The following is a 26,113-nucleotide window of genomic DNA, read 5'->3' on the forward strand; positions in this document are numbered from 1 at the left end:
TTGGGCTGTTTGAAAGGAGTCCCAAACAAATGGACAATTGTGCTTGTTTTCTGTGTGAGTATAAACGAAATGGACAGTCACCTGTGGGTCGCACTGGCAGGGGTTAATGGGACATGTGCTGGTGAGCAGCTTGTCATCTGCTGTTAAAATCTGTGTCAGTCCATTGTTCTCGGCTCAGCGTGCTTTTAATTATGCAACACCATTCATATGGTCACTGGAACAGAGTGACAGACTAAAGGTATGGCCTGCCAGCCATTGTGCTACTTTGTTAGGGGATGTTGTGAAATTATGATCTTAATATTAATCAACATACGACGCAGATACTAGTTAAAGCCAAAATATTAACTAAATGTTAAATGTTATATATATATATATAAATGTTAGATACAGTAGATTTTCCCGACACTGTCGCATAAAACATTGTTTGGTTTCAGCATCTAGGCCATAGAGACATCAATGGGGACTTCTGGGACTGTGCAATTATTTTTGCAATGCTGCTTGGTGACACTTGGGATGCAAAAATTATTTTAGATGTCAAGTTTAAATGTACAAATTAATGTTTATGCAACAGATGAATAAAAGCCAAAGAATGCCTTCATTTTGATAAAAAGAAATGCATCATATTCCAGTCTGTGTTAACTTAATGATCTGTACTCTATCTACAGCTCCCTGTGGAGGTCATTTTTCTGCTCCTAGTGGAGTTATTTTATCTCCTGGGTGGCCGGGATACTACAAAGACTCGCTCAACTGCGAGTGGGTCATAGAGGCCGAACCGGGGCGCTCCATCAAAATCACATTCGAGAGGTATACTTTTAATTTAGATCGATTTCTCTGTATTATATGTAGAAAATTTGAACCAAATACATTTTCTAAACACAAAGATAAAACCGAAAAGTCGAGTCATTGTCTGCACGGACCTGAATTATTCTTTTATTTTTGTACCCAGATTTCAGACAGAGTTGAATTGTGATTTCCTGGAGCTTCATGACGGGCCCAATCTCCTCTCTCCTCTAATTGGCTCATTCAATGGCACCCAGGTGCCTCAGTTTCTGTTCAGCAGCGCTAACCACCTCTACATGCTCTTCACAACTGACAATAGTCGCTCAAATAGTGGCTTCAAGATCCTTTATGAGAGTAAGTCCCCTGTAAACTCTCCACAGTCTTTCAATTCACCATACACTGAAAAAAATAACTTTCTTGCTTAGTATTTTTGTCTTGTTTTCAGTACAAATATACAAACATTCTTAAATCAAGATGTATTTTCTTGATGAGCAAAATTACTTAAGAAAATAAGTCTAGTTTTCAGACAAAAAAATATCGCATTTAAGTGAATTTGTGCATAAAATAAGAAAAAAAATTCCAATGGGGTAAGCAAAAAATCTTACATTTGATATTTTGGGTCTGAAAATTAGACTTATTTTCTTGGATCGTTTTGTTCATCAAGAAAAAGCATTTAATTTAAGAATGTTTAGACATTTTTACTAAAAATGAGCCAAAAATACTATTTTTTTTTTCTTGAAAATCATTTTTTGCAGTGTACACTGAAAAAATGTATTTCTTGCTAAGTATATAAGTCTTGTTTTCACACTTCAAAAAATGATCTTCAAAAAAATCTGCCAATGGGGTGAGCACATTTTTCTTACATTTTTCTTGAATTTAGTGTTTAGGAAAAATGTTGGCATTGGCAGATTTTTTTGCTAGTTTTATTTTATTTTTTCTTTGATTTAATTGGGTCGTTTTGTTTATCAAGAAAAAAACATCTTAATGTAAGAAGTTTTAGATTTTTTTTCTTGAATTTAGTGTTTAAAAAAATAAAACTTATTTCAAGATTTTTTTCTTATCCCATTGGCAGATTGTTTAGCTTGTTTTAAGCACAAATTCACTTAAATTTGATATTTTTTTCTTAAAACTAGACTTATTTAAAAAAAATACTAAGTAAGAAAGGAAATTTTCATGTTTTCAAGTTTTTTGCAGTGTACATGTTGAACATTTTCGTGCACTGTAAGGATTTTAGTGAATGTAGGGTTAAAACACACACTGCAAAAAATGACTTTCAAGAAAAAAAATTCTTAGTATTTTTGTCTTTTTTTCAGTAAAAAAATATCTAAAAATTCTTAAATTAAGATGCTTTTTCTTGATGAGCAAACGACCCAAGAAAATAAGTCTTGATATGTTTGGTCTAAAAACTAGACTTATTTTCTTGGGTCGTTTTGCTCATCAAGAAAAAGCATCTTAATTTAAGAATTTTTAAAAATTTTGACTGAACACTTTTTATTGAAAATAATTTTTTGCACTGCACTGGATTAAAGTTTTATGCCTGAAAATAACAATTCTGTCTTGATTTACTCACTCTTATGTATCTTCGACTGCATAACCTAATTTATTTCATACTAATTGTTATCCCAAATATGTCAACCTGTTCTGTTAATCCCAACCTGCACAACTATGCGCAAGTAATTATTTTTGTAAACTATCTTGTTCTTCCCAGGTGTAACGGTAGATGCCTACTCCTGCCTGGATCCTGGAATCCCAGTCAACGGAGTCCGTTACGGCCAGGACTTCTCGATTGGCTCCACTGTGTCCTTCGGCTGTGACTCAGGCTACCGCCTCAGCCACGAAGAGCCGCTGGTCTGCGAGAAGAACCATTGGTGGAGCCACCCACTGCCCACCTGTGATGGTTGGTCACTTCAGGCATTTGAAGCTGTAAAAAGCAGTAAAGCTTTACTGATCAGTATACAGCTAGCCATTCGAAAAGGATAATGCTGACTTGTCAATTTACAGTACATTTCAAAAGGCTCAGAGTTATTGATGAAGCAAGATTAATATACTGTGTAAGTAAAGTAGGACTTGCTAAACTGGTGAAACCTCCCTTGGAAGCAATATTAAAGATGTTACCTAAGTGCTTGTACGTCAAGGCTTTTTAAGGTGCCTGTCCTTCAGCTATTTGATTACGTTTCTTATCTTTTACTTTCTAAAGCAGCTAAAGTAAAACAATGTGATTCAATGCAAGGCCATTAGTCCATTGCTGAGCGGGATTCTGAGAGGTAATTTGTTGTGAAGGCTGCTGCTGCTGATAGGAACTGATGCTCGCCCAAGATTAGACATTCAGGGGCACTTTTTACTGTGCACACTGTCATCATACTTGTGTGGTTTCTAAGTGTGCCAAGTGTTAGAGACACTCACCTGGCTAAACTGCAGTCTCAGGTAGAAGAGGTGTGCAGGACAAACTCAGTCATTTGTATGGTAAGAAACTATACATTTGGAAGAGCTGTCAGGTGTAATGTAAGTCTTAAAATGCCATTTCGGTAAAAAATTATGAGCTGACAGACTAAAAATGCTGTATTGCTTTAACCCATCCAGCTTTAATTAAAGCATGCAAGCATTATAGGCTGAAAAAACATGGGTTAATTTAAACCCAACAGTTGGGTTTGTCCATATTTTCCCCAACCACTGATTAAATCAACCCAGCTTTTAGTTTTTGAAAATTTGTGCATTTAAATAGATTGAGGCTTAGGACTATATATATTAATGTGTAACCATCAGCCAATCACCATTCTCATGATATCATTTTGCATGGCTTAACAGTAATGGTATCAACAACTGAGTTCCTTATTTAAAGGAATATTCCACCAAAAAAACTGATATTTTACTCACGCCCATGTCATCCAAGATGTTTATGTCTTTCTTTGTTCAGTCTAGAAGAAAACCTTATAGCATTTTTCTCTACATAGTGGACTTTAGTGGACCTTAACAGATTACAGGTTTAATGCAGTTTAAAATTGCAGTTTCATTGCAGCTTCTATCTAGCAAACAATTGTCATTTTCACAAAAAATTTACTTTTAAACCACAACTAGCACTTGACACGCCAGACGTCAAGGGTTAAATAATATGTGAAGCGCACACTTGTGGACTATTTCAAACAAGACTGACACAAAGACATTAATTAGTATCATTCCACATACAACGTCACAACGGTCCCCCTTCTCCACACTTGTAAACACTGGGGTGGTTGTTTTGCATATGTGACCTTTCGACATGATAATTTAAAACGTAAGGTCACGCTGGCACGTCACACAACTATTGAAATAGTGTAAATGGCGAACTTTTTGCTAAATAAGATCCTTATGCTTCGGTTGGGATTGTTTAGGGTGCTTTTAAACTGCATTGAAAATGTTAAGGTCTACTAAAGTCCATTATATGGAAAAAATCCTGGAAAGTTTTCCCTTATAAACTTAATTTCTTCTCTACTGAACAAAGAAAGTCATAAACATCTTGGATAGCATGGGGGTGAGTAATTTATCAGAACATTTTTTATTAAAGTGGAATATTACTTTAAGGGGCGTGCACACCAAAGCTTTTATGTCGGCAGCCGACGTACTGTATGTTTTCAATTGTTTCCAATGGAAGCGTGGTGTTTTTTTTTTTAAAGCCAGCAGCTGGCAGTTTGTTTCACGCTGAAGGACAGCGCTCAATGGATTTTCCACGCTGAGCGCCAAGAGTTGATAAATATTAAACTTTGGATGAAAAGCTCAGCTCGTCAATGGCCCTGTCCCAAATGGCACACTCTGGACTTGTGGTCCTCCTCAGAGTCCACACTTTGATGACGTAGTCCAGACTTTAGGGACCCTTGATGCTGATGCAAGTCCACGTGGGTGCACCGGAGTCGTATTTTGGGACAGACTTGAGCATCACACCGGAAATAGGTAAAGAAGTTGCCTGTCAGTGTGAACTCCTCACTTCTGTCGTCTGATTGGTCTGATTGCCCTTTCGCAAGGACTTCTGGGTTGGTAAAGTGCGTGAAGCCTGCTGCAGTGCGGGCTTTGCTGAAGACCGCATCAAGGGGGCAAAGGAGGCGCTGATGAGCACACTTCAAAGCGTAAAAATGACAGATGGGAAACCCTACGGACTCGTAGACTAAGCGAGAACGCGCAATTTAAGGCTAGAGACCGAAAGTCCACATGAAGTGCGCCATTTGGGACAGGGCCAATGTTAGCTCTCACACGGGCGTCCAATCACAGTGGAGAAGGGATGGGGCAAAGATCACAACAACCAATGACTGATAAACAAAGCAGAAGTATCACAGCAACCAAAGCACTCTGCAGAAGAAGCTGGCAGTCTGCTGAAATAAAGCTGTCCGCCGGGCGTTTTCAGACGCATAAAAAAAGCTTTGGTGTGCACGCCCACTGAAAGTACATTAAGATGTCTTGGACTATTACAGTACATACAGCTTTAAACAGAACTTCAACAGACCTACTTTGTATAACTAATTACTTTGCCTCATCTGTCCTGTAGCACTCTGTGGGGGTGACGTTCGAGGACCAGGAGGCACCATCCTGTCTCCTGGATACCCTGAGGTCTACCCCAGCTCCCTGAACTGCACCTGGACTGTGGAGGTCAGCCATGGAAAGGGTGAGTCAACATCAGTATATCCTAACCTTGTTGAAATGCTTAAGCATTCATTGTGACTGACCAAATGTGTATGAATTGACAATTGTATAAAAAGCAAATTCTCAAGGGTCTATCACATAGTCGTGCTAAAGTCAGCCTCAGGTACAGACTGTCATGAATACAGATTTAGGCACTTGTAGATGGCCTACTCTGAAATATCATTACCCAGCCTTTGAATTCAGAATAATGACAGTTCCTCTGAATTTTAATTTCCCATGGCTGCTATGGCATATCAGTTCTGAAGGCCATTATCTTTGGCAGTTCAGTTCAGATGGAGCTAAAATACATTTTTCTCTCTCTCCAACACCAAGGCAAAAATAAGGGTCAATTTCAAGACGTTTTTTGTTCTACGTGACCCCAGGCCAGTGATGTTGTTTAATTCATTGAGTATGAGTCAGCTATACCATAATGGGCCTTGGGACACTGTTCCCGGTTGCCCCCCCTTAGCCCTGCCTCAGTCACTTAAATAATGAGGTTGACCTTATGTTCCTTATCATTCCTGCTTTATTCTTTTATATCTTCCCATCTCACCAGATTATCTTTTTAAGAGGGTTAACTAGAACCTTGAACCGGAATCCACAAGTAGGCATTGGTTTTGTTTTCTCAACAGGGGTTCAGTTTACCTTCAACACCTTCCACCTGGAGGATCATCACGACTACCTGCTCATCACTGAAAATGGGAGTTTTGTTCAGCCGCTGGCCCGTCTCACAGGCTCTGAACTGCCCTCACCCATCAATGCTGGTCTCTATGGCAACTTCAAGGCCCAGCTTCGGTTCATATCGGATTTCTCCATCTCATATGAAGGGTTCAACATTACATTTTCAGGTGAGGGGTTTACCAAAGATTGATGGGACAGTAGTTGAATTTTTTGGTATTGTTTTACTGTATTTATTGTTCGTTTTTGTCTGTTGGCTACTGTTATTAACAGAGTGACCATTCCAATTCAATACAAAAATAATAAAGCTGTATAATAAATGACTTTCTCAGAGTACAATCTGGAGCCATGTGAAGATCCAGGAGTGCCACAGTTTGGTCGTCGTAACGGCTACAGCTTTGGTATCGGAGACACCCTGACCTTCTCCTGCAGTATGGGCTACCGCCTGGAGGGAGCACCAGAAATCATTTGCCTGGGAGGGGGTCGGCGCATGTGGAGCGCACCTCTGCCAAGGTGTGTTGGTACGTTGTCGGCTGTTTTCATTCATTCAAACTTTTTCTTGAATTAAAAGAGCATGGCACACGGACATAGAGCTAATCCCAAAGAAAGATTACGTTGATGTTTTTGCGCCTCAATGAGAAAGATCAGGGAAGGTCAAACATGCCCCAACCATATGTGTGGTCTAATCCAGTATGACTAGTCACTTTCTTTGCTTAGCCGAGTCGAGGCTGATTACGATAAGTAATTGATCCCTGCCGTCTCCTTGGAAACACACAAGGAGTGTACTAAAGGGGTCACGTTTCCATTTCGGTCCACAGTTTACTTTGGGCCCAGAGCTAATAAACCCTGAAGAGGAGCTGTTTACAACGCCAACCTTCCTTTACACTTGCTTTCATCATTTTGCTTGGCTGGCTCCTGCTGAAAGCGTTTGGAGTGATTTAGTGTCACCATTGTCATGTTTCAGTGTTTCTTGATGGTATCTCTCAGTGTATCTTGCTCACCGATGTCAGCATGCGAGTCTCCAGCAATAAAACGTTCCTCAGATGGAGATGGAGGGGCCTGAAACGACATCAATTGGAAGTTAGCCATGCATATCAGAATGCAGGGGCATAAACAAAATAGCAATTATCACAATGGAGAAATTTCAGGGGGTTTGCAATTGTGGTGGACTTTTCTTCGGGCAGGAGGGGTCAGCGGTCATTTTTCACATTAATTGAAAAAAATAATAACTGCATTTATCATGGCTGTTTGTGTTTGGCTCTTTTCCTTTCCCTGAATCAGGTTGTTGTGTCCCCACATTATTTTTATTTGGTGATGGAATGTCCAGTGCCAGACAGCTAATATGTTTTGGAGATCAAGGATTGGGTCCAAACAAGGCTGCATCCTTCAATTGAAAGCTGGCTTGTTGTAAACAATATAGTGGTGTGTCACATGTTTTCTTACAAAACCTAGTGTGCTGCCTATATAGACTGTTATCCCTCATTGGATACCTACTTTCTTGGCTGGCATTGTATGCATCTTTGTGGAACAAACATTTGCATAATGCATAATGCAATTGAAATATTGATAATAAACTTAGATTTAACACTATTGATAAATTTAAACTTTTTTACCTAATATTTGTTCATATTTGTGGGTGTTATGTAGTTTTTATGCATATTAGAGTATTGTGTTGTTATCATAACAACATTCTAACAGCAAACTCTATTGAAACTATATCATATAAGTGTTACACCAAGAATTAATACAAAATCTGGATTTTTTTTTCAATATACAAGGTATTTTATTACCCTTTTTTCTTCTTCTTCCTTTATGCCATTCCAAAAGCTACGGCTATATTCTTGGCGAGAACCAGTTAATCCATACACAAGTTTTATTCAGACAAGTTGATCCATACACAGGTTGGGGAAGGGACAATTTGGCATCTCCAATTTGCCTAACTTGCATGTTTTTGGCCTGTGGGAGGAAACCATAATACCCGGAGAACATGCAAACTCTACACAGAAAGGCCACCTGCCCTAGCCAGGGCTCGAACTGGGTACCTTCTTGCCGTGAGGCAACAGTACTACCCACTGAGCCATGAATTGTATTGATTAAATGGGGGTGGGGGGTCTGAAGCTGCTTCATTTTTTTACTGACATGCAACACTGTTAAAGAGTCAGATTCTTCAGTTGTAACATTACACTTAGGCAAAGTATCAAAAAAGCACTTGGACGTATGACCAAATATTTCTGTGCCGAATGACCAAGTATTTCTGTGCCGAATGTACATCGCCAGAGTTGGGGCAAACATTTTTTTTTTTTAAAGATTCATGATATTTATTTATTTATTTTATGAGCAATTTCAATGATAGAAGTACAGTGGATACAGACTTATTGTAAGTGTTACCAAAAATATATTAAGTTAGTTACTGCTGTATTGAACTGACATAAAATCATGACAGACTTCACTTGTTCCAGTGGTTACTTTTAAGTCATCGGAATTCAACATACAGTATTTACTGTAGATGTGATACAGCTCACTAGTTCCTAAAACAGATTTAAATAGAGAAACATGTGAAAAGCCATGAGGAACGGAGGATATTTTTAAATTTGCATTAAAAACTAGAACTTTGACTTTAGGGCTGGCAGGCAGGCAGTGAATTCATCAAAATGACTTGACTGTAACTCAGGCCTCAACCCACACTAGCATTCATCACAACTATTGATTCTGTATTGCGTAAGAAAAAATATGTCCTTTTTAAATGACAACAAATGGACCTTGTAACCAACAAAAAAGCTCAGGAGTTAGAATAAGAAGGTGACATAATAATATATAATATAGATATAACATTGCAACCTGATCTCTCTCTGTACCCAGAGGTTACATAATAATGTCACAGCCACATTTATTGTTAAGACTCCCTACATCATACGTTATTAAATGTTCTACCTTCATATGATAAGACCATTTTCGTATGTTGGTTTTATCAAGCCAGCCTAACACAGCAACAACGGCTCAACTAATAGTTAAAGGTCCAGTGTGTAGATTTTTAGCGGCATCTAGCAGTGAGACTGTGAGTCCAAAGCTCACCTCTCTCTTTCAAAATGCATAGTAAAGCTACGGTAGCCGCCACAGGACAAACACTCATTGTCTGAGACAACGTGGTGACAAAACTCACTCAGTTTGTCCGTGTAGGGCTACTGTAGAAACGTGGTGGCGACTTCCATGTAAGGGGACTTGTGGTGTATGTAGATAAAAATGGCTCATTCTAAGGTAATAAAACAATACAGTTCATTTTTTAAGGTCTTTATATACCACTGATAATGTAGTTATGTATTATATTACATTTCTGTCAAGAGATCCTTTTAAAAGTCACATACTGCACCTTTAAATGTGTTTTACAACCAATAAAACTTTTTCGAGGAAACATGTTTAAAAGTATTTTTGCTTTTGGGTTTAGTGATACCGTTTATGCAGAAACTGCACACTTTAAACTTTTAAACTTTCTTCAATATGTTTGTTTGACCTCACCAATCTTTTCAAGGAGAAACACATCTGAAAGCCAAGGCAGAACTATTGAGAGTAAGCCAACTATTTTCCTGCTTGCCTACTTTAATCTATTCCTTAAGATTAATCTTTGGCATTGCAAAGTCTCTTGCACGATCCAATCTTCCTCTTACAGTGCTATTAATCATAGGCGGGTGACGTTTATGAGTTGAGTCAAGCCTGTTCAATGGGTTGCAATAAGTGTTACGTTATCTGATCACATTATGCTTTTTTCCATTTAAAGACTGCAGAGGATTTTTTCTGACACGTACTTGCTTGTAAACTTAAACTTAATTGCTTAACTATAGTGTTAACATATACTATGCAAGGCAAGGTGTCACTTTTGTATGAGATTTAATACTTTATACTGTGCATGTTTCATGTAAACTCAACATGCCTGATAAAAAAGACATATACCCCACTAAATTTACACCATTATGTTTAACATTATAGTAGTAGTATAGGAAATCTGATGTAACCAGAAATATAAAAAACTGCTCACGAAATGCATTACATAGTGATCATAACTGAAGGTTCATGCAGTCAAAATGAAGGACTTTGAATATATTTATAGTTAACGCTAATGCACAAACACATATTTGGAACTAACTGGATCTAAATAGACTGTTTACCGCTTGAAAACGATGTGCCAGATTGCTGATAATCAGGCTGGTACATATTCATCATGTCTGAAGGCACAGATTGATAAATATTGTGCTGGCGGGAGTTGAGGGCCAGTCACATGATTCACAGTACAAGATGACAATGCTTTATGAAAGTAGAATCGCCTTATCAATTATTCATGTGAAACCATCAGTCATACCATTTGCAATTCATAATGTATTCTAAAGTTTAATTGCAGCTGTAAAAGCTGTTCAATATGTTGATCTTGCTGGCAAAACTTTTATGAACGTTTCATTTTTCACCATTTGTTTCATTGCCTCCTCACTATGGAGGGTTTATCATTAGCATAGATATTAAAACTTTCTTTTTAAAGGTTCCTTGTTGCAAGCTATATCTTGCGGGCCATGTCTTGTACATTTTTAATGCATTTGGCTTCAGTGCTTCTATTACAAATGCCAGAGAGATACATTAACAGAAATCTCATCATGATTAAAGCACTACGTGAGATTTTTATATATCGAAATGGACTTTAACATCTTGTTCTGTCTCACAAAACTCACCTGCACCAAAGACACACTAACAGTGATATTAATACATACAGTGTAAACTGTGGATCGGTGATTGAAAGTGCCCTTGCATAAGCAAACTCTTAAGTGTGTCTAATAAAAAAGGGTTTGCATTGAGTCACAGTTTCTTAAGAGAGAAAATGGTCATTTTTATTGTAAAGGAGATAAAAAGCAAAGCTACAGTATGTACATTTTCTTTCATCTGGGGAGAATAAAGATTTCTTTATGTTGCTGATGGAAAGAAAGAAAATCCGAAAACTTGCACAAAATGTACCGTTCTTAACTACTTTAGAAACAGGACAAATCATATTGCCAGCTTTGCACTTGGAGCAAATATGATAACTTGCCATGTTTGCCCTACCAAAAAATGTAGCTGAAACACTGTGCATCGAGATACAATTTCACAAGAGAGCAAAATGACTGCTGTAAAAGAATAAAAGTAACTAAAGCAGTGTTCCATCTGGAGAAAATGTAAGCCTGCGGTCTACACTCTTAAAAATAAAGGTGCTTTATGATGCCATAAAAGTTCCATAAAGAACCTTTAAAGGGATAGTTCACCCAAAAATGAAAATGTTGTCATCATTTACTCACTCTCATGTTTTTGTTCTGATAAACACGAAGGAAGTTATTTTGAGGAATGTTTGTAATCAAAGCAATCATGAGCCCCATATACACAATTCTACAGTAGGAAGAAAATACTATGGAAGTGAATAGGGCTCATGAACTGTTTGGTTACAAACATTCCTCAAAATATCTTATTTCGTGTTTCTGTTTCACAAAAGTTTATTTGTGGTGATATAAAAGTTCTACAGAATATAAAGACATGTTTTTAAGAACCTTTCAGCGAATGGAACCAAAAAGTGGTTCTTCTATGGTAGGGTTCCTCAAATACAACCCTTGTGGGCAGTGTTTAGCTTCAACCTTGATCAAACACACCTGAGCAAGCTAATCAATGTCTTCATAATCACTAGAAAATCACAGGTGGGCGTGTATAAACACTGTGTTTTAGACATACCCACTTTTGTTTTGAGCATTAAACAAAGCTTTTAGCCAGTTCACTTTGTATTGTTGCGTTCCTAATTCTTCACCCAGCAGGGTACTGTTTTTACTTTTTTTTTGCAATGTCTCTATCATGCTCCCAAAAGATAGAAATCATCCCCCCACCCTCTCTCTCTCTCTCTCTCTCTCTCTCTCTCTCTCTCTCTCTCTCTCTCTCTCTCTCTCTCCCACCTTTTTCCTTATATAACAGACCTCGCCTCTGTCTCCTCCTCTCCTCTCTCTATGCAGTCCACAGAGAGAGGTGCACAGCTCTCCTCTAATCAGTATAATTGGGTTACAATGCAGTTAGAGTGAACTTTATGCCTATCAAGCTTATGGAAAATGTCAATATTGCTCCCTTTAATATTCTGTCATCTGACAATGGGCTCGGGTAGCCGTGACTTTGGTTTTGTGTCGGCTCCCCGAGGGGTTTAGAAAGGCGAAATCTCATCTCTTGCCGGCATTAAGCAGTTTGCTTTTAATTTAGGAGTTAAAGGATAACAAAAGGATTTCCACTGATTATTTGTGGGTAAAAAGCTTAATCTGTCCTAGTGCTTCATAAGGACCGTATGAGTAATTGTGAGAAATGTGCAAATGGCAAGATTATCTATCTGTCTGTCTCATTGTCTGTATGCCTGTCTGTTTATCTGAGTAATCATTCTGACTCAGAAACAAACTCAGTTGTAGTATTAGTATAGCACTTTTTTACAATACACATTTTCAGCAGCTTTGGTAATGTCTTACTGTGGGTTCACACCAGAAGCGTTTGAGGCATCAAATTTGCGTCTACCGCATCTAGTTTGCCGCTTGAACATTTTGAGTTTATGTCATGGGAGGGGCTTCTGCAACTCCACTCGCTTCCTGTAATGACGTCACTACTAGAGCAAGCTCCTGATTGGTTAACGCGGCACGTTTTCCAACAAAGTTCAAAGTTTTTCAACTCAAAAACGCGATTTCGCAAGAATGAGGCGAAATCGTGTCTACCGCGCGACACTAAATGCCTCATTCGCGCAGAGAGACCTCCAGATGCGCATCAACGCTTTTTCACATTGACTTAACATTGAAATCACTACCGCTTGACGGCTGTACCGTGGCTGGTGTGAACGCAGCATTAAAGGGATAGCTCACCCAAAAAACTAAATTCTCTCATCATTTACTCGATCTCAAGTTGTTGTTGTTGTTGTTGTTTTTTGAGGAATGTTCGTAATCAAGTCATTTTGGAGCACCATTGACTTCCATAGTAGCGAAAAATACTATGGAAATCAGTGGTGCTCCAGAACTCTTTGGTTGCAAACATTGCTCAAAATATCTTTCTTTGTGTTCAGCAGAGACATGGGTTACTCAAAGTGCGACTGTATTGGGTCTATAGTTAACCTAGATGGTAAAATGACAGTTATTGCTTGCTGAGTAAATGATGACAGACTTTTCACTATAACTTTAAATTCCATAAGGCCTTTATTGAGCAGTTTAAGCGATGTTAAAAAATGAACAGTGTATATAAACCAGAATAAATGTACTTGCTAACTTGACACACAAGTAAAATCAAAGTTGGTGTTTTTCAATAAAGTTTATTGCCTATAAACCAACCCAACTTGTGCTGTGGGCTAATTCTATATAATTGGTCGGCTCTAGAAGAACATGGTGAATATAAGTTTATTTGGCGTGGGTGGGCACATGTAAGTGTGTAATTATATAAGCCCCTTTCCACCTGCTCTACAGATGCTCACACATAGCGCCATATCTTTCTTAACTGTGTGTGAACCGGTGCGATGTGTTCTGAATTTATATTTTGCTTCACGATTCAGTTTACCTGATTATCTACCAGACCGGTTCAAGCTTGTGACCCACACGCAACCGCATTGCAGATTCATCAGTTCTGGTTTCCCTCCACTTTTGTTTCCTGGGGTTCAGAAGGTCACATTCCATCATAAAGCAATTTCAGCGATAGTTTGCCTGTGTTGCCGCTGCATTTCAGATTGATTTGTTTTTCCCAAACACACCAATTTCAAATGTGCTTGTTTCCCGTGTTTACAAGAGGCCTGGTAAACATCGAAGTCCCCTGATGGAACGTCTAGTCATACCACAAGGCTTACCACCTATTTCTGCTGTGTACTCCTAGGATTATGCACGGAGCAACTTCGTCTTATCGGAAAAGATGTAGAAAGTAGAACACGGTTTCAATGAACCTTGTACCAAGGGATGGTTTATTGTGAAAATAATTTTGTATACTGGCTGTTTGGGTTGTCTGGCAACCGCAGAGCCAAATTGCAAAGAAATTAACTACTGTGTGCCCCATGTCGCCACGATGATGATAAATACAGAAATGAGTCGGTATACAGACTTGCGCTTGAGGGAGGTCGCTCACCTCTATTTTATGAAAGAAACTCCGGCAAAATTGCCTCTCAGTAGGCACTGAGCTGTATCAATGTGTTCATTATGTTATTTTGCCAGATGACATGCTAGATTGAAATGCCAGGTTATATGATATACAAGAGCTTCCACTTTGCCTTTCATCATATCAGGCATATGTTGCAAGGCTCTCGCTGGGAATGTTTATGTGAGATGTTATGCGTAACTGAAAGAGTTCTTTTCAAAAGGTTTTCACCTGAGTTTATCAGAACTAAACATTTGAAGACAGTAAATCCATAGAGAAAAATGATTCATATTAGTACTACAACATGCATATTTTGTCACATATGACATCAAATGAACCTATGCATCATGCGTCATGTCAAAATATGTGCCTGGTGCACACAAGAGACACTCACATTTACAAATTACTCACAAGACACTAACTTAAAAAAGACATTTCATGAAAATCTGACTTTTCCCATGTTTAAGGGCTATAATCGGGTCCCCAGTGCTTCTATCAATCACGAAAACATCTAAAAAAAAAACCCAGTAACTTAGTTTTGGTAAACCATTCTCTGCAAGCATATGAAAAAAGGTCATTTAAATTTGGCTCCCCTTGTGATGTCAGAAGGGGATAATACTGCCCCTTAATCTGCACTATCCAACCACGGCACTGCCATTAAATGCAGAGATCAGCTCTTTTTGCATTTTAAAGGACACACCCAAAACGGTAAATTTTTACACAAACTGACAAAGTGGCAATTTTAACACGTTTTAATAAATTATCTTTATGGTATTTTGAGCTAAAACTTCACATACGTACTCTAGGGACACCAAATATTTATTTGACATCTTAAAAAAATGCACTTAACCCTGGTTACACATGATATTATGCGAGGATCTGGCAAACACGAGCATCTCTTTTATCATAAACCTCTTCTAAGCTCAGCAGCAGGCACGTATTTTGACATGACGTGCTATGCACATGTCTACATGACGTGCCGAACACATTCTTTGACATGACGAGCCACACACATAACGGGCTAAATACATGTTTTGATAAGCTTCGCATCATGCACGAAAAGAAGTCACCGGTCTTTAGGTGCCCTAAAACTAAATGTGAATAATGACCACTTTGCACCTAGAAGATCTAAGGCCAACTACTTGATGATAATTTAGTATTGCACTATTAAAGTGTGAAAGTCTTATTTTCTTCCTGCATTCTGTTGGCAGTAATTTTAAACTGTCGTTCATTCTTATATTGTTCCTCAGAGCACCAGGTAGTCAATTAGTGCAGGACTCCGTTTGCTCTTTCCCCCTTAATTTCTTCTCATTTTGCACATTTTCTACTTATAAAGCATTTCAATATTTGAGTGTACGGCAGTCATAGCCCACACAGCCACAAGCGTAAATACTCACTCTCACCTAAGCGAACCTTCTAGGCAATCTTCGTCTGTGTCTATGAAAAACAAACATGTCTATTGAGTCGGGCACAACACCACAGATCGACAATAAATGTCAGAAGCTTATAGTGGCAGATTTGTGCTTGGCTTCTGTAACTTGTAGCTTGAACTCTCTTCTACTGAATGAGCAGTGCATTAAAGTTTGAAGAAACAGATTGAAAAAGCTTCAATGGGTTGCTTGTGAACACAATCCCTTCTGTGTGGCCCAAAAATGATGTTGTCGCAAAAGGAAAAGCGATACCTCCTGTCTTTTAACCAGAAGCAGATCTTATCATATTGGCCTTTCATTTCGGCAAGCCACTAGCTTTAAGAAATCAGACGTAAAGTGTCAACAGGCAGAAGTCAGTTTCTCAACAAGAGATTATCAACAATGCACTTGCTTAGTAACTTTTTTTTCCAAAGCATCCTAAAAAAAAGATAGGAATAAAATACGGTAATAAAATTATTATTACTTGAGAAAATGCTGTAAGGTTGAATTAGGTTTACTCTATAAATGAAACAAGTGCAAGAGAGGAATATTTACCTGCAGCTATTATCAGGAGTGTCCAGTTAGCAGTCCTGACTTATATGCTGTCCTGGGTGAGAACAGATACCCATACCACCATCCATCATGACCAAACATGCATGTTTCTTTAACAGCATGGACACTTTTTCCCTTTTTGACTTTTAGAAAATAACTACTTTGCACACTAGTTTATTTATTTATAGGTTTATGAGCATCATAAGACCATTTCTCACCTTAATTTAACATAATGTTATGCCACTTTATGCAACATGTTTCCAGTGGAAGCCGGTGACTTTTTTTTTTTTTGAGGGCGTATGATGCGAAGTTTGTCACAACATTCAATTCAATTCAATTTTATTTATATAGCGCTTTTCACAATTGTTAATTGTTGCAAAGCAGCTTTACATGAGTAGATGTAGAGGAGAACATTGAAAATCAATACATAGTATAAGAAGTAGAATATAGCGGCTAAGGATAAAAAACCGTGTAAGCGAGCATATTAATAATGTAACGTATACAGTAAAGTGCTAAGTTAAGCCAAAGTTGGCTGACTCTCCCTTGGACTAAAAAACCCCCTAGGAGAAAACCCAATGGGAAAAAATCCTAGAAGGACAAAAAACCCTAGGGAGAAATTAATATTTATATTTATAATATATAGACACGGTAGGGATAGGAAGCGTGTAAGCAGATTAAACTGGTTCAGCCGGTGGCCATTGGTCGCGCATCGGTTGGGCGTCACGTTGAAGGACAGCCAGTTGATTAGTGGTGCGATGACCTTCACAGCAACAGGAACTGGGTCTGTTTGTCTCATTGTCCTCAGAGTCGAGGACGAGACAGGGAGACAAAAACAGAATTCTATTAGCGTAGGGGCCGTTCGCATGTAATGCAAGTGTCATACATTATAGTGGTTTAATTCAGCTCGGTTCCAGACAGGCTAACTATTGCGGCAAGAGTAAATTACCCGTATGAGGTATGTGAGTGCTTTGTTCTAGACAAAATAACTACTGCGGGAAAAGTACATTTACTGGACATTCTATGTGAATGCTTTGTTAAAGAAGAATGTCTTAAGTTTAGATTTAAATTGTTCGACTGTGTCTGATACTCGAACATTATTTGGTAAATCATTCCAGAGCTTAGGGGCTAAGTAGGAAAAGGATCTACCACCTTTAGACACTTTTGATATTCTAGGGATAATTAAGTAACCCGAATTTTGTGATCGCAGTTTACGTGGTGGATTGTATTCTGATAGTAGTTCTTTTATATACGAGGGCGCTAGGCCATTTAAGGCTTTGTAGGTGATTAGTAATATTTTAAATTGTATGCGATATTTAACTGGTAGCCAGTGTAAAGATGCCAGAATTGGACTAATGTGGTCATACTTTTTAGATCGACTAAGCACTCTTGCGGCGGCGTTTTGAACCAGCTGTAGCTTGTTTACCTGATTTGCATGGCATCCCCCGAGTAACGAGTTACAATAGTCTATTCTAGAGGTCATAAAAGCATGGATAAGCTTTTCTGCATCTGATGCACACAGCATATGGCGTATTTTTGAGATATTTCTAAGATGGAAAAATGCTGTGCGGCAGACGTTGGAGATATGACTATCGAAAGATAGATTGCTGTCAAACATTACGCCTAAATTCTTAACCGTGGAAGATGGCACCACCGTGCAGCCATCTATGGGCAACTTGTAATCTGACATATTATGTTTGGAGCGATTTGGTTCAATAATAAGTATCTCTGTCTTATTGGAGTTTAGCATAAGAAAGTTATGTGCCATCCAGTCCCTAATATCACTAATGCAGTCTGTTAGTTTAGCAAACTGGTGTGTTTCGCTCGGATGTGACGAGATGTAAAGCTGGGTATCATCCGCATAGCAGTGAAAACTTATGTTATGTTTCCTGATAATGTCTCCTAGAGGTAACATATATAACGAGAATAGGATAGGGCCTAGAACTGATCCCTGAGGTACGCCGTATTTAACGGGGGAGTGATGTGACTCTTCCTCATTTACATAAACAAAGTGATATCGATTGGTTAGATACGATCTAAACCAGGCTAACGCCTGACCACTGATGCCAACATAGTTTTCTAGTCTATTGAGTAGGATTCTGTGATCTAGTGTGTCAAAGGCTGCACTGAGGTCTAGTAATATAAGGATTGAGATTTCACCACGATCGGATGTTAATAGGAGGTCATTTGTAACTCTAAGCAGCGCTGTCTTTGTGCTATGGTGGGGCCTGAATCCTGATTGGAACTTTTCATATGTATTATTATTCGCTATGAATGTGCGTAGCTGGCTTGCCACTACTTTTTCTAATATTTTAGAAAGAAAAGGTAGATTTGAGATTGGTCTAAAGTTATTAAGATCTCCCTGGTCAAGGTTTGGTTTTTTAATGAGCGGTCTAATAACTGCTAGTTTGAAAGCTGTTGGAACGTATCCTAATTCTAGCGATGAGTTAAAGATATTTAGTACCGTGTCGGACACTACATGAAATACCTCTTTTAGTAATTTTGTGGGAATGGGGTCTAATATACAGGACGATGATTTAGATGACGTTACTAATTTAGAGAGCTCTTCTATTGTAGTAGGTTTAAATGACTCAAGATGTTCGTATGATAATCTAGTGGTCACTGTACTATTGGGTAGAGTGGTGGCTGCTTGCGTAGTTTCTATGTTTTCCCTAATAGAAATAATTTTGTTAGTAAAGAAGTTCATGAAGTCGTTACTATTGTGTTGGAATTTACTATTGGTTTCTGTTTGTTCTTTGTTTCTAGTCAGTTTCGCAATTGTGCTAAAGAGGAAACGAGGGTTGTTATAATTTTCTTTAATAAGCGTACTGAGATAGGTAGATCTGGCGGTTTTAATAGCCTGTCTGTAGTGTTGAACACTCTCTTTCCATGCTGAACGCCATACCTCTAACTTTGTGTTTCGGTAGTTTCTTTCCATTTTTCTAGCTACTTTTTTAAGGGCTGCAGTATGATGGTCATACCATGGAGCTGGCGTTTTTTCTTTGATTCACTTTTTTCGTATGGGAGCAACGGCATCCATCGTGCTAGAGCAAACGTTGTTCAGGTTTTCTATTATAATATCCAGATCTTCACGGTTATCTGCTACATGTTTCATTTGAGACAGGTCTGGAAGAGTGCTAATAAAGCTATCTTTAGTGGTGGAAATTATTGTTCTGGCTAATCTGTAGCATGTTGTAGACTGAACGGTCCTATCTAGAAGTATTGTGTATGACACAAGGCAATGGTCTGAAACGGCATCGCTCTGGGGTGATATTTCGATGTCATTAATATTGCGTCCGAGTGACAGAATTAAGTCTAATGTGTGCTTATGAGTATGCGTGGGTCCAGACACGTTTTATTTAATACCGAGAGAATTTATAACATCCATAAACGCACGTCCTAATGCATCTTTTGAGTTATCCACATGGATGTTAAAATCACCAACGATAAGAGCTTTGTCTACAGTGACTGTAAGCTCAGATAGGAAGTCTGCTATTTCTTTAAGAAAATCTGTGTGGTGGCCCGGAGGCCTATATATGGTAGCTAAAATGAACGAAAGCTGTTTGTTGTTACGATCAGTTATTTCCATGTTTAACAGTATTATTTCAAACGAATTAAATTTTAGTTCTGATTTATGGTTTACTTTGAACATTTTGTTGTATATTGTAGCTACACCACCCCCTCTCCCTTTTAGACGAGGAACGTGTTTATAATAATAGTCTTGTGGGGTGGATTCGTTTAAACTGATGTAATCGTCTGCTTTAAGCCAGGTCTCTGTTAAACAGAGTGCATCTAAGTTTTGGTCAGTAATTATTTCATTGATAATAGGTTCTTTATTGGTAAGCGATCTAATGTTAAGAAGGCCGAATTTTAACATTTGAGTTTCATCTTTTAATGTATTGTGTTCTAATTTTATGTTAATAAGATTTGTACGAGACGAGGTAGACGGTGCTCTGTATTTATTTGTTCGAGGAACAGACACAGTCGAGATGTGTTGGTACTCTGGTAAAAAAGGCTCTATGTGCTGGGATATATGTGATCTTGACATGTCAAGGCAGCTAACAGACTGATGGGTAAGCCGATCTGTCTGTTTCCTGACCTGGGCCCTGGATAGTCAGACTATATCAGAAGTAAGACTATTGGTCAGATTTCTAGAGAGTATAGCACTACCTTCCGGAGATGGATGGAGGCCATCTCTCTTTAGCAGGTCAGGTCTTCCCCGGAAATGCTTCCAATTGTCTATAAACCCTACGTTATGCTGAGGGCACCACTTTGACATCCAGCCATGAAGAGACACTAATCTACTGTAAGTTTCATCCCCCCGGTAGGCGGGGAGGGGACCAGAGCAAATTACATTGTCTGACATTGTTTTTGCAATTTCACACACCTCTTTAATAGTATCTTTGGTGATCTCCGACTGGCGGAGTCTGGTGTCATTCGTGCCGGAGTGAATAACAATCTTAGAAAACTTACGTTTAGCATTAGCCAGCACTTTTAATTTGGATCTAATGTCAGACGCTCTGGCTCCCGGTATACAATCGACTATGGTGGCTGGTGCCTCAATGTCAACGTTCCTGAGTATAGAATCTCCAATAACCAGGGCACTTTTAACAGACGTCTCAGCCGGTGTATTGCTGAGTGGAGAAAATCTGTTTGATATTAAAACAGGAGCGTGATTTGGGTGCCGAATGTGACTATGCCGCCTGACAGTCACCCAGTTAGTCAGCCGCCTTGACTCTGAAGTCGGAACCGAGCCATGTGTATTACGCTTAACACTAGGCGCACCCGAAACAGTGTTTGTAACATTAACATTAGCGGTCTTACTGTCCTCAGCTAGCGTTCGGATGCCCGCTTCAAGTTCAGCAACCTTCTCCATCAGCCTTACTACTTCAATACACTTAGCACATGTAAACCCCTCTATGCTGACGGAAGAAGCTAAACTGTACATGTGGCAAGTAGTGCAGGTTACAATGACAAGCGGAGTCTTACCGTTTTCATGCTGGGCGATGGCGTCTCCGTTCGCCTGAACGCAGTCCGTGAAGCTGCATCGAGACGGGTGCTGGCTCGCAGTACGCCTCGGCCGCCTACGAGTGTCTGTGGTCAGGGTGATGTGAGGCATGCTGACTCTGCGAAGGCCGGGCAGCACCTCCTTCACAGCTTCCCGATCTGGTGTGGACAGATCAGAAAAGCATACCTCGGATGAATCCGCCATTAGATCGCCAAAGAAGGCAGGTTTAAGTAAACAGACGGTAAGAAATGCTAGAGGGCTATATGCTAAAACTGGGTGTTACTAGTGATAAAATCGTTTCGCTTAGTAATATAATTCAGTAATCGTCGAGGTAAAGTATTCCTAAGATAAACTAATAAGTTATATTATATAGATAGGAATAAGATAGTGAAAAAATAGGATTTAGCTGATAAGCTCAACAGAGCTTCGGGCTTGCGACTCCTCTCTTCGTCTTTCTCTCAGCGTCTCTCTCAGATGACGTCTCTGACAACCATGTATGTAGCCCGTCATGTGTGTGGTTCCTTATTTCAAAATATGTGTTCTGCGCATCAAGAGATTGTGTGTGCATCACGTGTCTTGTCAAAATAAGTGCCTGCTGCAGATGCGTCTAAAGGGTTTATGATAAAAGAGACGCTCGTGTTTGCCAGATACTCTCATAATCTCATGCGTAATCAAAGTTTAAGCGAGTTTCTGTTATTGTTAACGTGAGCGTCTCTTTTACCATAAACGGTTTTGACGCGTGTGCAGCAGGCACTTATTTTGACAAAACACGTGATGCACATGGTTCACATGACGCAACAAACACATATTTTGAAAACGCAAGCAACGCACATGACACTCCTAACACTTATTTTGAATTAGCGCCCCTGATGAGCAGTCACGAGCCGCCACTGCATGTTTTAATTTACTGTATTTAGTAGATGCTTATGAGGATTGTTTGGTGAAAATAAACTATGTGGAATAAAGTTTTTAGCAGGGATGCACCGAAAGTGTATTTGAAAGTTAAAAGAGACAGCAGCTTCCATGCGATTAGGTGTGGGTCCGGCACAGAAAACGGACACACCCCCAGCGTTAGAGAGTAAAGAATCCTGTATTTTGAAATGTAATAACTTATTTTATTTACCTGGAATTATTTTAAATCATTAAAATTTGTCTGTGTGGTTAATAAAAAAAATTCTGTGGTGTTACAGTCTGAGAACACATTTCAATAACTTTCCACATACTTCAACATTCCAGCAGACATTTAGGGCCTTTATACACCTGATCACTTTATGTGTTTTCTCTGATCAGATATCTATCTGACTTGTTAAATTGTTCCACTTACATTCAGCCACATACATGCGTGTTGGCTTAACTGATATTAATCCGATCTAAGCAAATGCACTATTCATTACACTTGCAACAACGCTTATCCAACAAAAGGCAGCACTTATGTTGACAAAACAACTAAATTGTAATTGATACACAGTAGGTTTTTTTGTATAGAAATATTCACTTTGATTTCTTGTCATTCATGCATCATGTCTCATAAATCATCCCAGTCTGTATAAAACTAAACTAAAATGCCTTGAAGGCATTTGTAGCGAAATAAATAAGGCAAGCATGGTAAAAAACTCCCAGGCAGTTTTAATGTGATTGTCATATAAAGATAATAGGAAAGAGTTGAAATATATTAGTTTAATTTAAAATCAACCCGTAGGACAAGATGGTATTTCCCTGTAGTTGAAAAACACATATACTGTGCTATTATTGCTCCATTATCTCTGAAAATTAAGTGTGTGTTTACTGTGTATAGGGACAGCGCTTTGTGTTGTCCCAGAGAGCACAACTGCCCTAGGCACCTTTGCCAGGATCCATTCTTTTCAACAGCATGGGAAAGATATTTCCTTGTAATGACACGTACACAGTAAGGCTGTTTTGTGCTTCAAAAACACAATTAATATTTAACTTTGCTACCATTGTTCTCTTATTGTGTTTTTTTTTTTTGCTCCATATGCTCCCACAATGGCCAAGGGTCCATTAAGGTCTCCAGACTCCTGCCATCTCCGGATGTCTCCGCCCAACTGCTTTTTGACTTCTTTCTCTGTCAGATTAAACATCACTCCTTAAGCTCATACATCTTCTTTGAAATATACCTTGCTGAAAGTAGCAGTTAAAAGTTTTTCTAAACATAAGGGTCAGTTTCAACAACCTGTCAGATTAGATCATGGTGTGTGAAAGAAGCAGGACCAGAGAACCATCTCTTGGTGAAGTAACCACCACACACAGACCTTACTATTCCTTGAGGAACAGTCGCAAACAAACAAGCACTCAGAAGCTTCATCCTGCGGCCGGCATGTTCCCCAGCCACTTTAATGCCACACTGTGAACAAAACATGTGCAAGTGTCTCAGTAAAAGGCCGCCTTCTGGGACGTCTCGCTTATTCAAATCGCATTCAGCAGACTGGTCAAAATGTGAACCTCAAGAGGTCGGCCACGTTACGTTTAATAAGAGCTCTGCTTTTTTCCCAGAATTGATGAAAAGTTAGAAGGACAAATGGGAAGCATGAAGCGCTGCCCAGTATAAATTCATATCATGATTCTCCAAGCGGGTCGGAAAGGGTTGTATGGGTAATTTACTAAATGGATCCAGTTACATCAGTGATTTATTGATAATATGACACTGGTAATATCGTCATAACATATGTGGAGCGGTGTGTAAAGAAACGTTAAATAAATCAGCCATGCTGCGGTGCTTTATGTTTTCCCGTGTTGTTGGACCAGAATACGTGATATATTTTCCTACACCTGTTTTTACCTTCTGCTGTTCCATTCAACCAGAGTCCAAATTGTATACCGACAACATGGGTTTTTAAATTAGCACTACGAAAGAGCGAATCAACTCTGTCGATTTCACTTTTTAGGCTTTTTGTCACAACAACCCCACAAATTCATTCTGTCCAAACCAATCATTTTATAACCGCAGATTGGTATGAATGAACATTAAGCTTTTACAGCAGCTATATGTCCGTGTGGTGTGACCGAGAGCATGGCAAAATTTTAACATAACATGTATGTACAACGCTTAACGGGTGATTTGTGGTTACGTAAAAAATTTTCCCAATGTACTCCAATGTTCCACGGATTTATTTCCCTTCTTTAGCTGAATGCGGCTCTTCTGTCATCAACAATGAAGGAATTCTGCTGTCGCCAAATTACCCCATGAACTATGAGAACAACCATGAGTGCATTTACAGCATACAGGTGCAGGCTGGGAAAGGAATCAATATTTCTGCAAGAACCTTTCATCTAGCCCAGGGGGATATTCTAAAGGTATTTTGAAATAACATCACATACATTTGACTACGTTATATATATACTATTCATACATTACATTGTTTTCTTGTGCTCCAGCTCTATGGTTAGATTCTTGGATCCTAACGTCTGTATTTCATGATTTACAGATCTATGATGGAAAAGACAATGCGGCCCACATGCTGGGGGCATTTACTGGTTCATCCATGTTGGGTTTGACCCTCATCAGTACCTCCAATCACCTGTGGCTGGAGTTCTATTCGGATGCAGAGGCCACTGGAGAAGGCTTCAAATTGGTCTATTCCAGTAAGTCATTACACCGCCCCTATACCCTGCACACATTCTGTCCACCAGGGCTTGACCTCAGTAATAAAGAAACGCTATTCACACAAAATAAAGTGGCCTTCTTAATAAAGTGTACCTGTCTCATAAGGCCAGTTCACACTACAGGCGAATGACAGGCGGAAGGCTGCAGATTGACTCTTTGGTGTGACAAATGATATTGGATGACTAAAATACCATCCATATCTCCCATACTTTGTCACATTGGGCTTGATGAGCTAATTAACTATGTTTTCTAAGATGATAGAGTGAACAACATTTATTTTCTTTCCTAATCTGTATTTCTAAAATGTGTCTAAAAAATGGATGAATTCGTCCTTCATTGCATATTTTAAATGTTTTGGGTATGGATGTTGCATAGTGCACTGTAAACTACAGTATGTGTGGCGTTTCAAGCCCTGGCTTTGTCCTAACCCATACTGTCTTTGAATATTTTTCCTTTATACCCTTACATTGCCCTTATTCAGGGTCGCCCATTGTGGGCAGTTCGATTGTGCATGTTTCCTATGGTCTGATCATAGACTGTAAAAAAATGGATGACACCCGTTCGCTCTCTTCCATTGATGAAAAGTGAAGCCGCCAGTGTCCCGATACGGCGCTGACATCTTGGGTCTTGAGTCTGCGCGGTAGCGTTTTCGGGACCAGTCCTGCGCAGTAGTGAGCAGGAAGTAAAGCCGTGAAATCAAGGCCCCACCCTCGCTCTCGCAGAATGCGTATATCACAGCTGTCAATCATGATGTGACACCACTGTTTTATAGCATTAAATAACTAACTAAAAACAAACTTATTTTCAAAACAAATACTTGTATTTACATAAGCGTGATAAAACTATATGTATTCGACAGAAAACAGCTTCGGAAAAAAGATAAGTGCAATTAAATTGTTTAGGTGATCTCAATTCCCATTGAATAACATGGGGGAGGCGGGGTTTATGACCTACACTGGGACCAGTCACTGGGGGGCGATCGAGACGTTTTGGCTTCACTTTTTGGGGCTTGTGCGGCACGCTTGGGTCTGATCTGCTGTAGTAATTGAACAATTTTAAGAATTACTGACTTCATTATTTTACACCAGGGGAGCCCAAACTTTTTCCTACCAAGGTTCAAAAATCAAACTTGATTGAGGGCCGTGGACAGAGAGTAACAACGCAGTCATACGAAATAACGTACAGTACCTATAGTTAATTAACTAACTTTTTTTATTCTTTTTCGTGATCGTATCATGAATTTCTGTTTTTGTGCCATTAGCATGTATTGGTTACTCAGCTGTTTTGTCC

At 39.1% G+C, this 26,113-nt stretch overlaps 1 protein-coding gene across 5 annotated transcripts in view; it reads left to right on the top strand.

Annotated features, from left to right (window-relative positions):
- The window catches only part of csmd3b (CUB and Sushi multiple domains 3b), a 502,030-nt gene that overhangs the window by 317,651 nt on the left and 158,266 nt on the right, over positions 1 to 26,113 (top strand). For all 5 annotated transcript variants that reach the window (XM_065290793.1, XM_065290794.1, XM_065290799.1 and 2 more), the window contains exons 16-23: positions 666 to 804; positions 947 to 1,134; positions 2,489 to 2,677; positions 5,294 to 5,410; positions 6,060 to 6,275; positions 6,438 to 6,626; positions 24,344 to 24,513; positions 24,645 to 24,801. In XM_065290793.1, coding sequence (XP_065146865.1) covers positions 666 to 804; positions 947 to 1,134; positions 2,489 to 2,677; positions 5,294 to 5,410; positions 6,060 to 6,275; positions 6,438 to 6,626; positions 24,344 to 24,513; positions 24,645 to 24,801 — 1,365 coding nt within the window. The remainder of the gene's footprint in view (positions 1 to 665; positions 805 to 946; positions 1,135 to 2,488; positions 2,678 to 5,293; positions 5,411 to 6,059; positions 6,276 to 6,437; positions 6,627 to 24,343; positions 24,514 to 24,644; positions 24,802 to 26,113) is intronic.

This window comes from Paramisgurnus dabryanus, chromosome 19, assembly GCF_030506205.2.
Source record: "Paramisgurnus dabryanus chromosome 19, PD_genome_1.1, whole genome shotgun sequence".
In the NCBI taxonomy this organism is placed as follows: Eukaryota; Metazoa; Chordata; class Actinopteri; order Cypriniformes; family Cobitidae; genus Paramisgurnus; species Paramisgurnus dabryanus.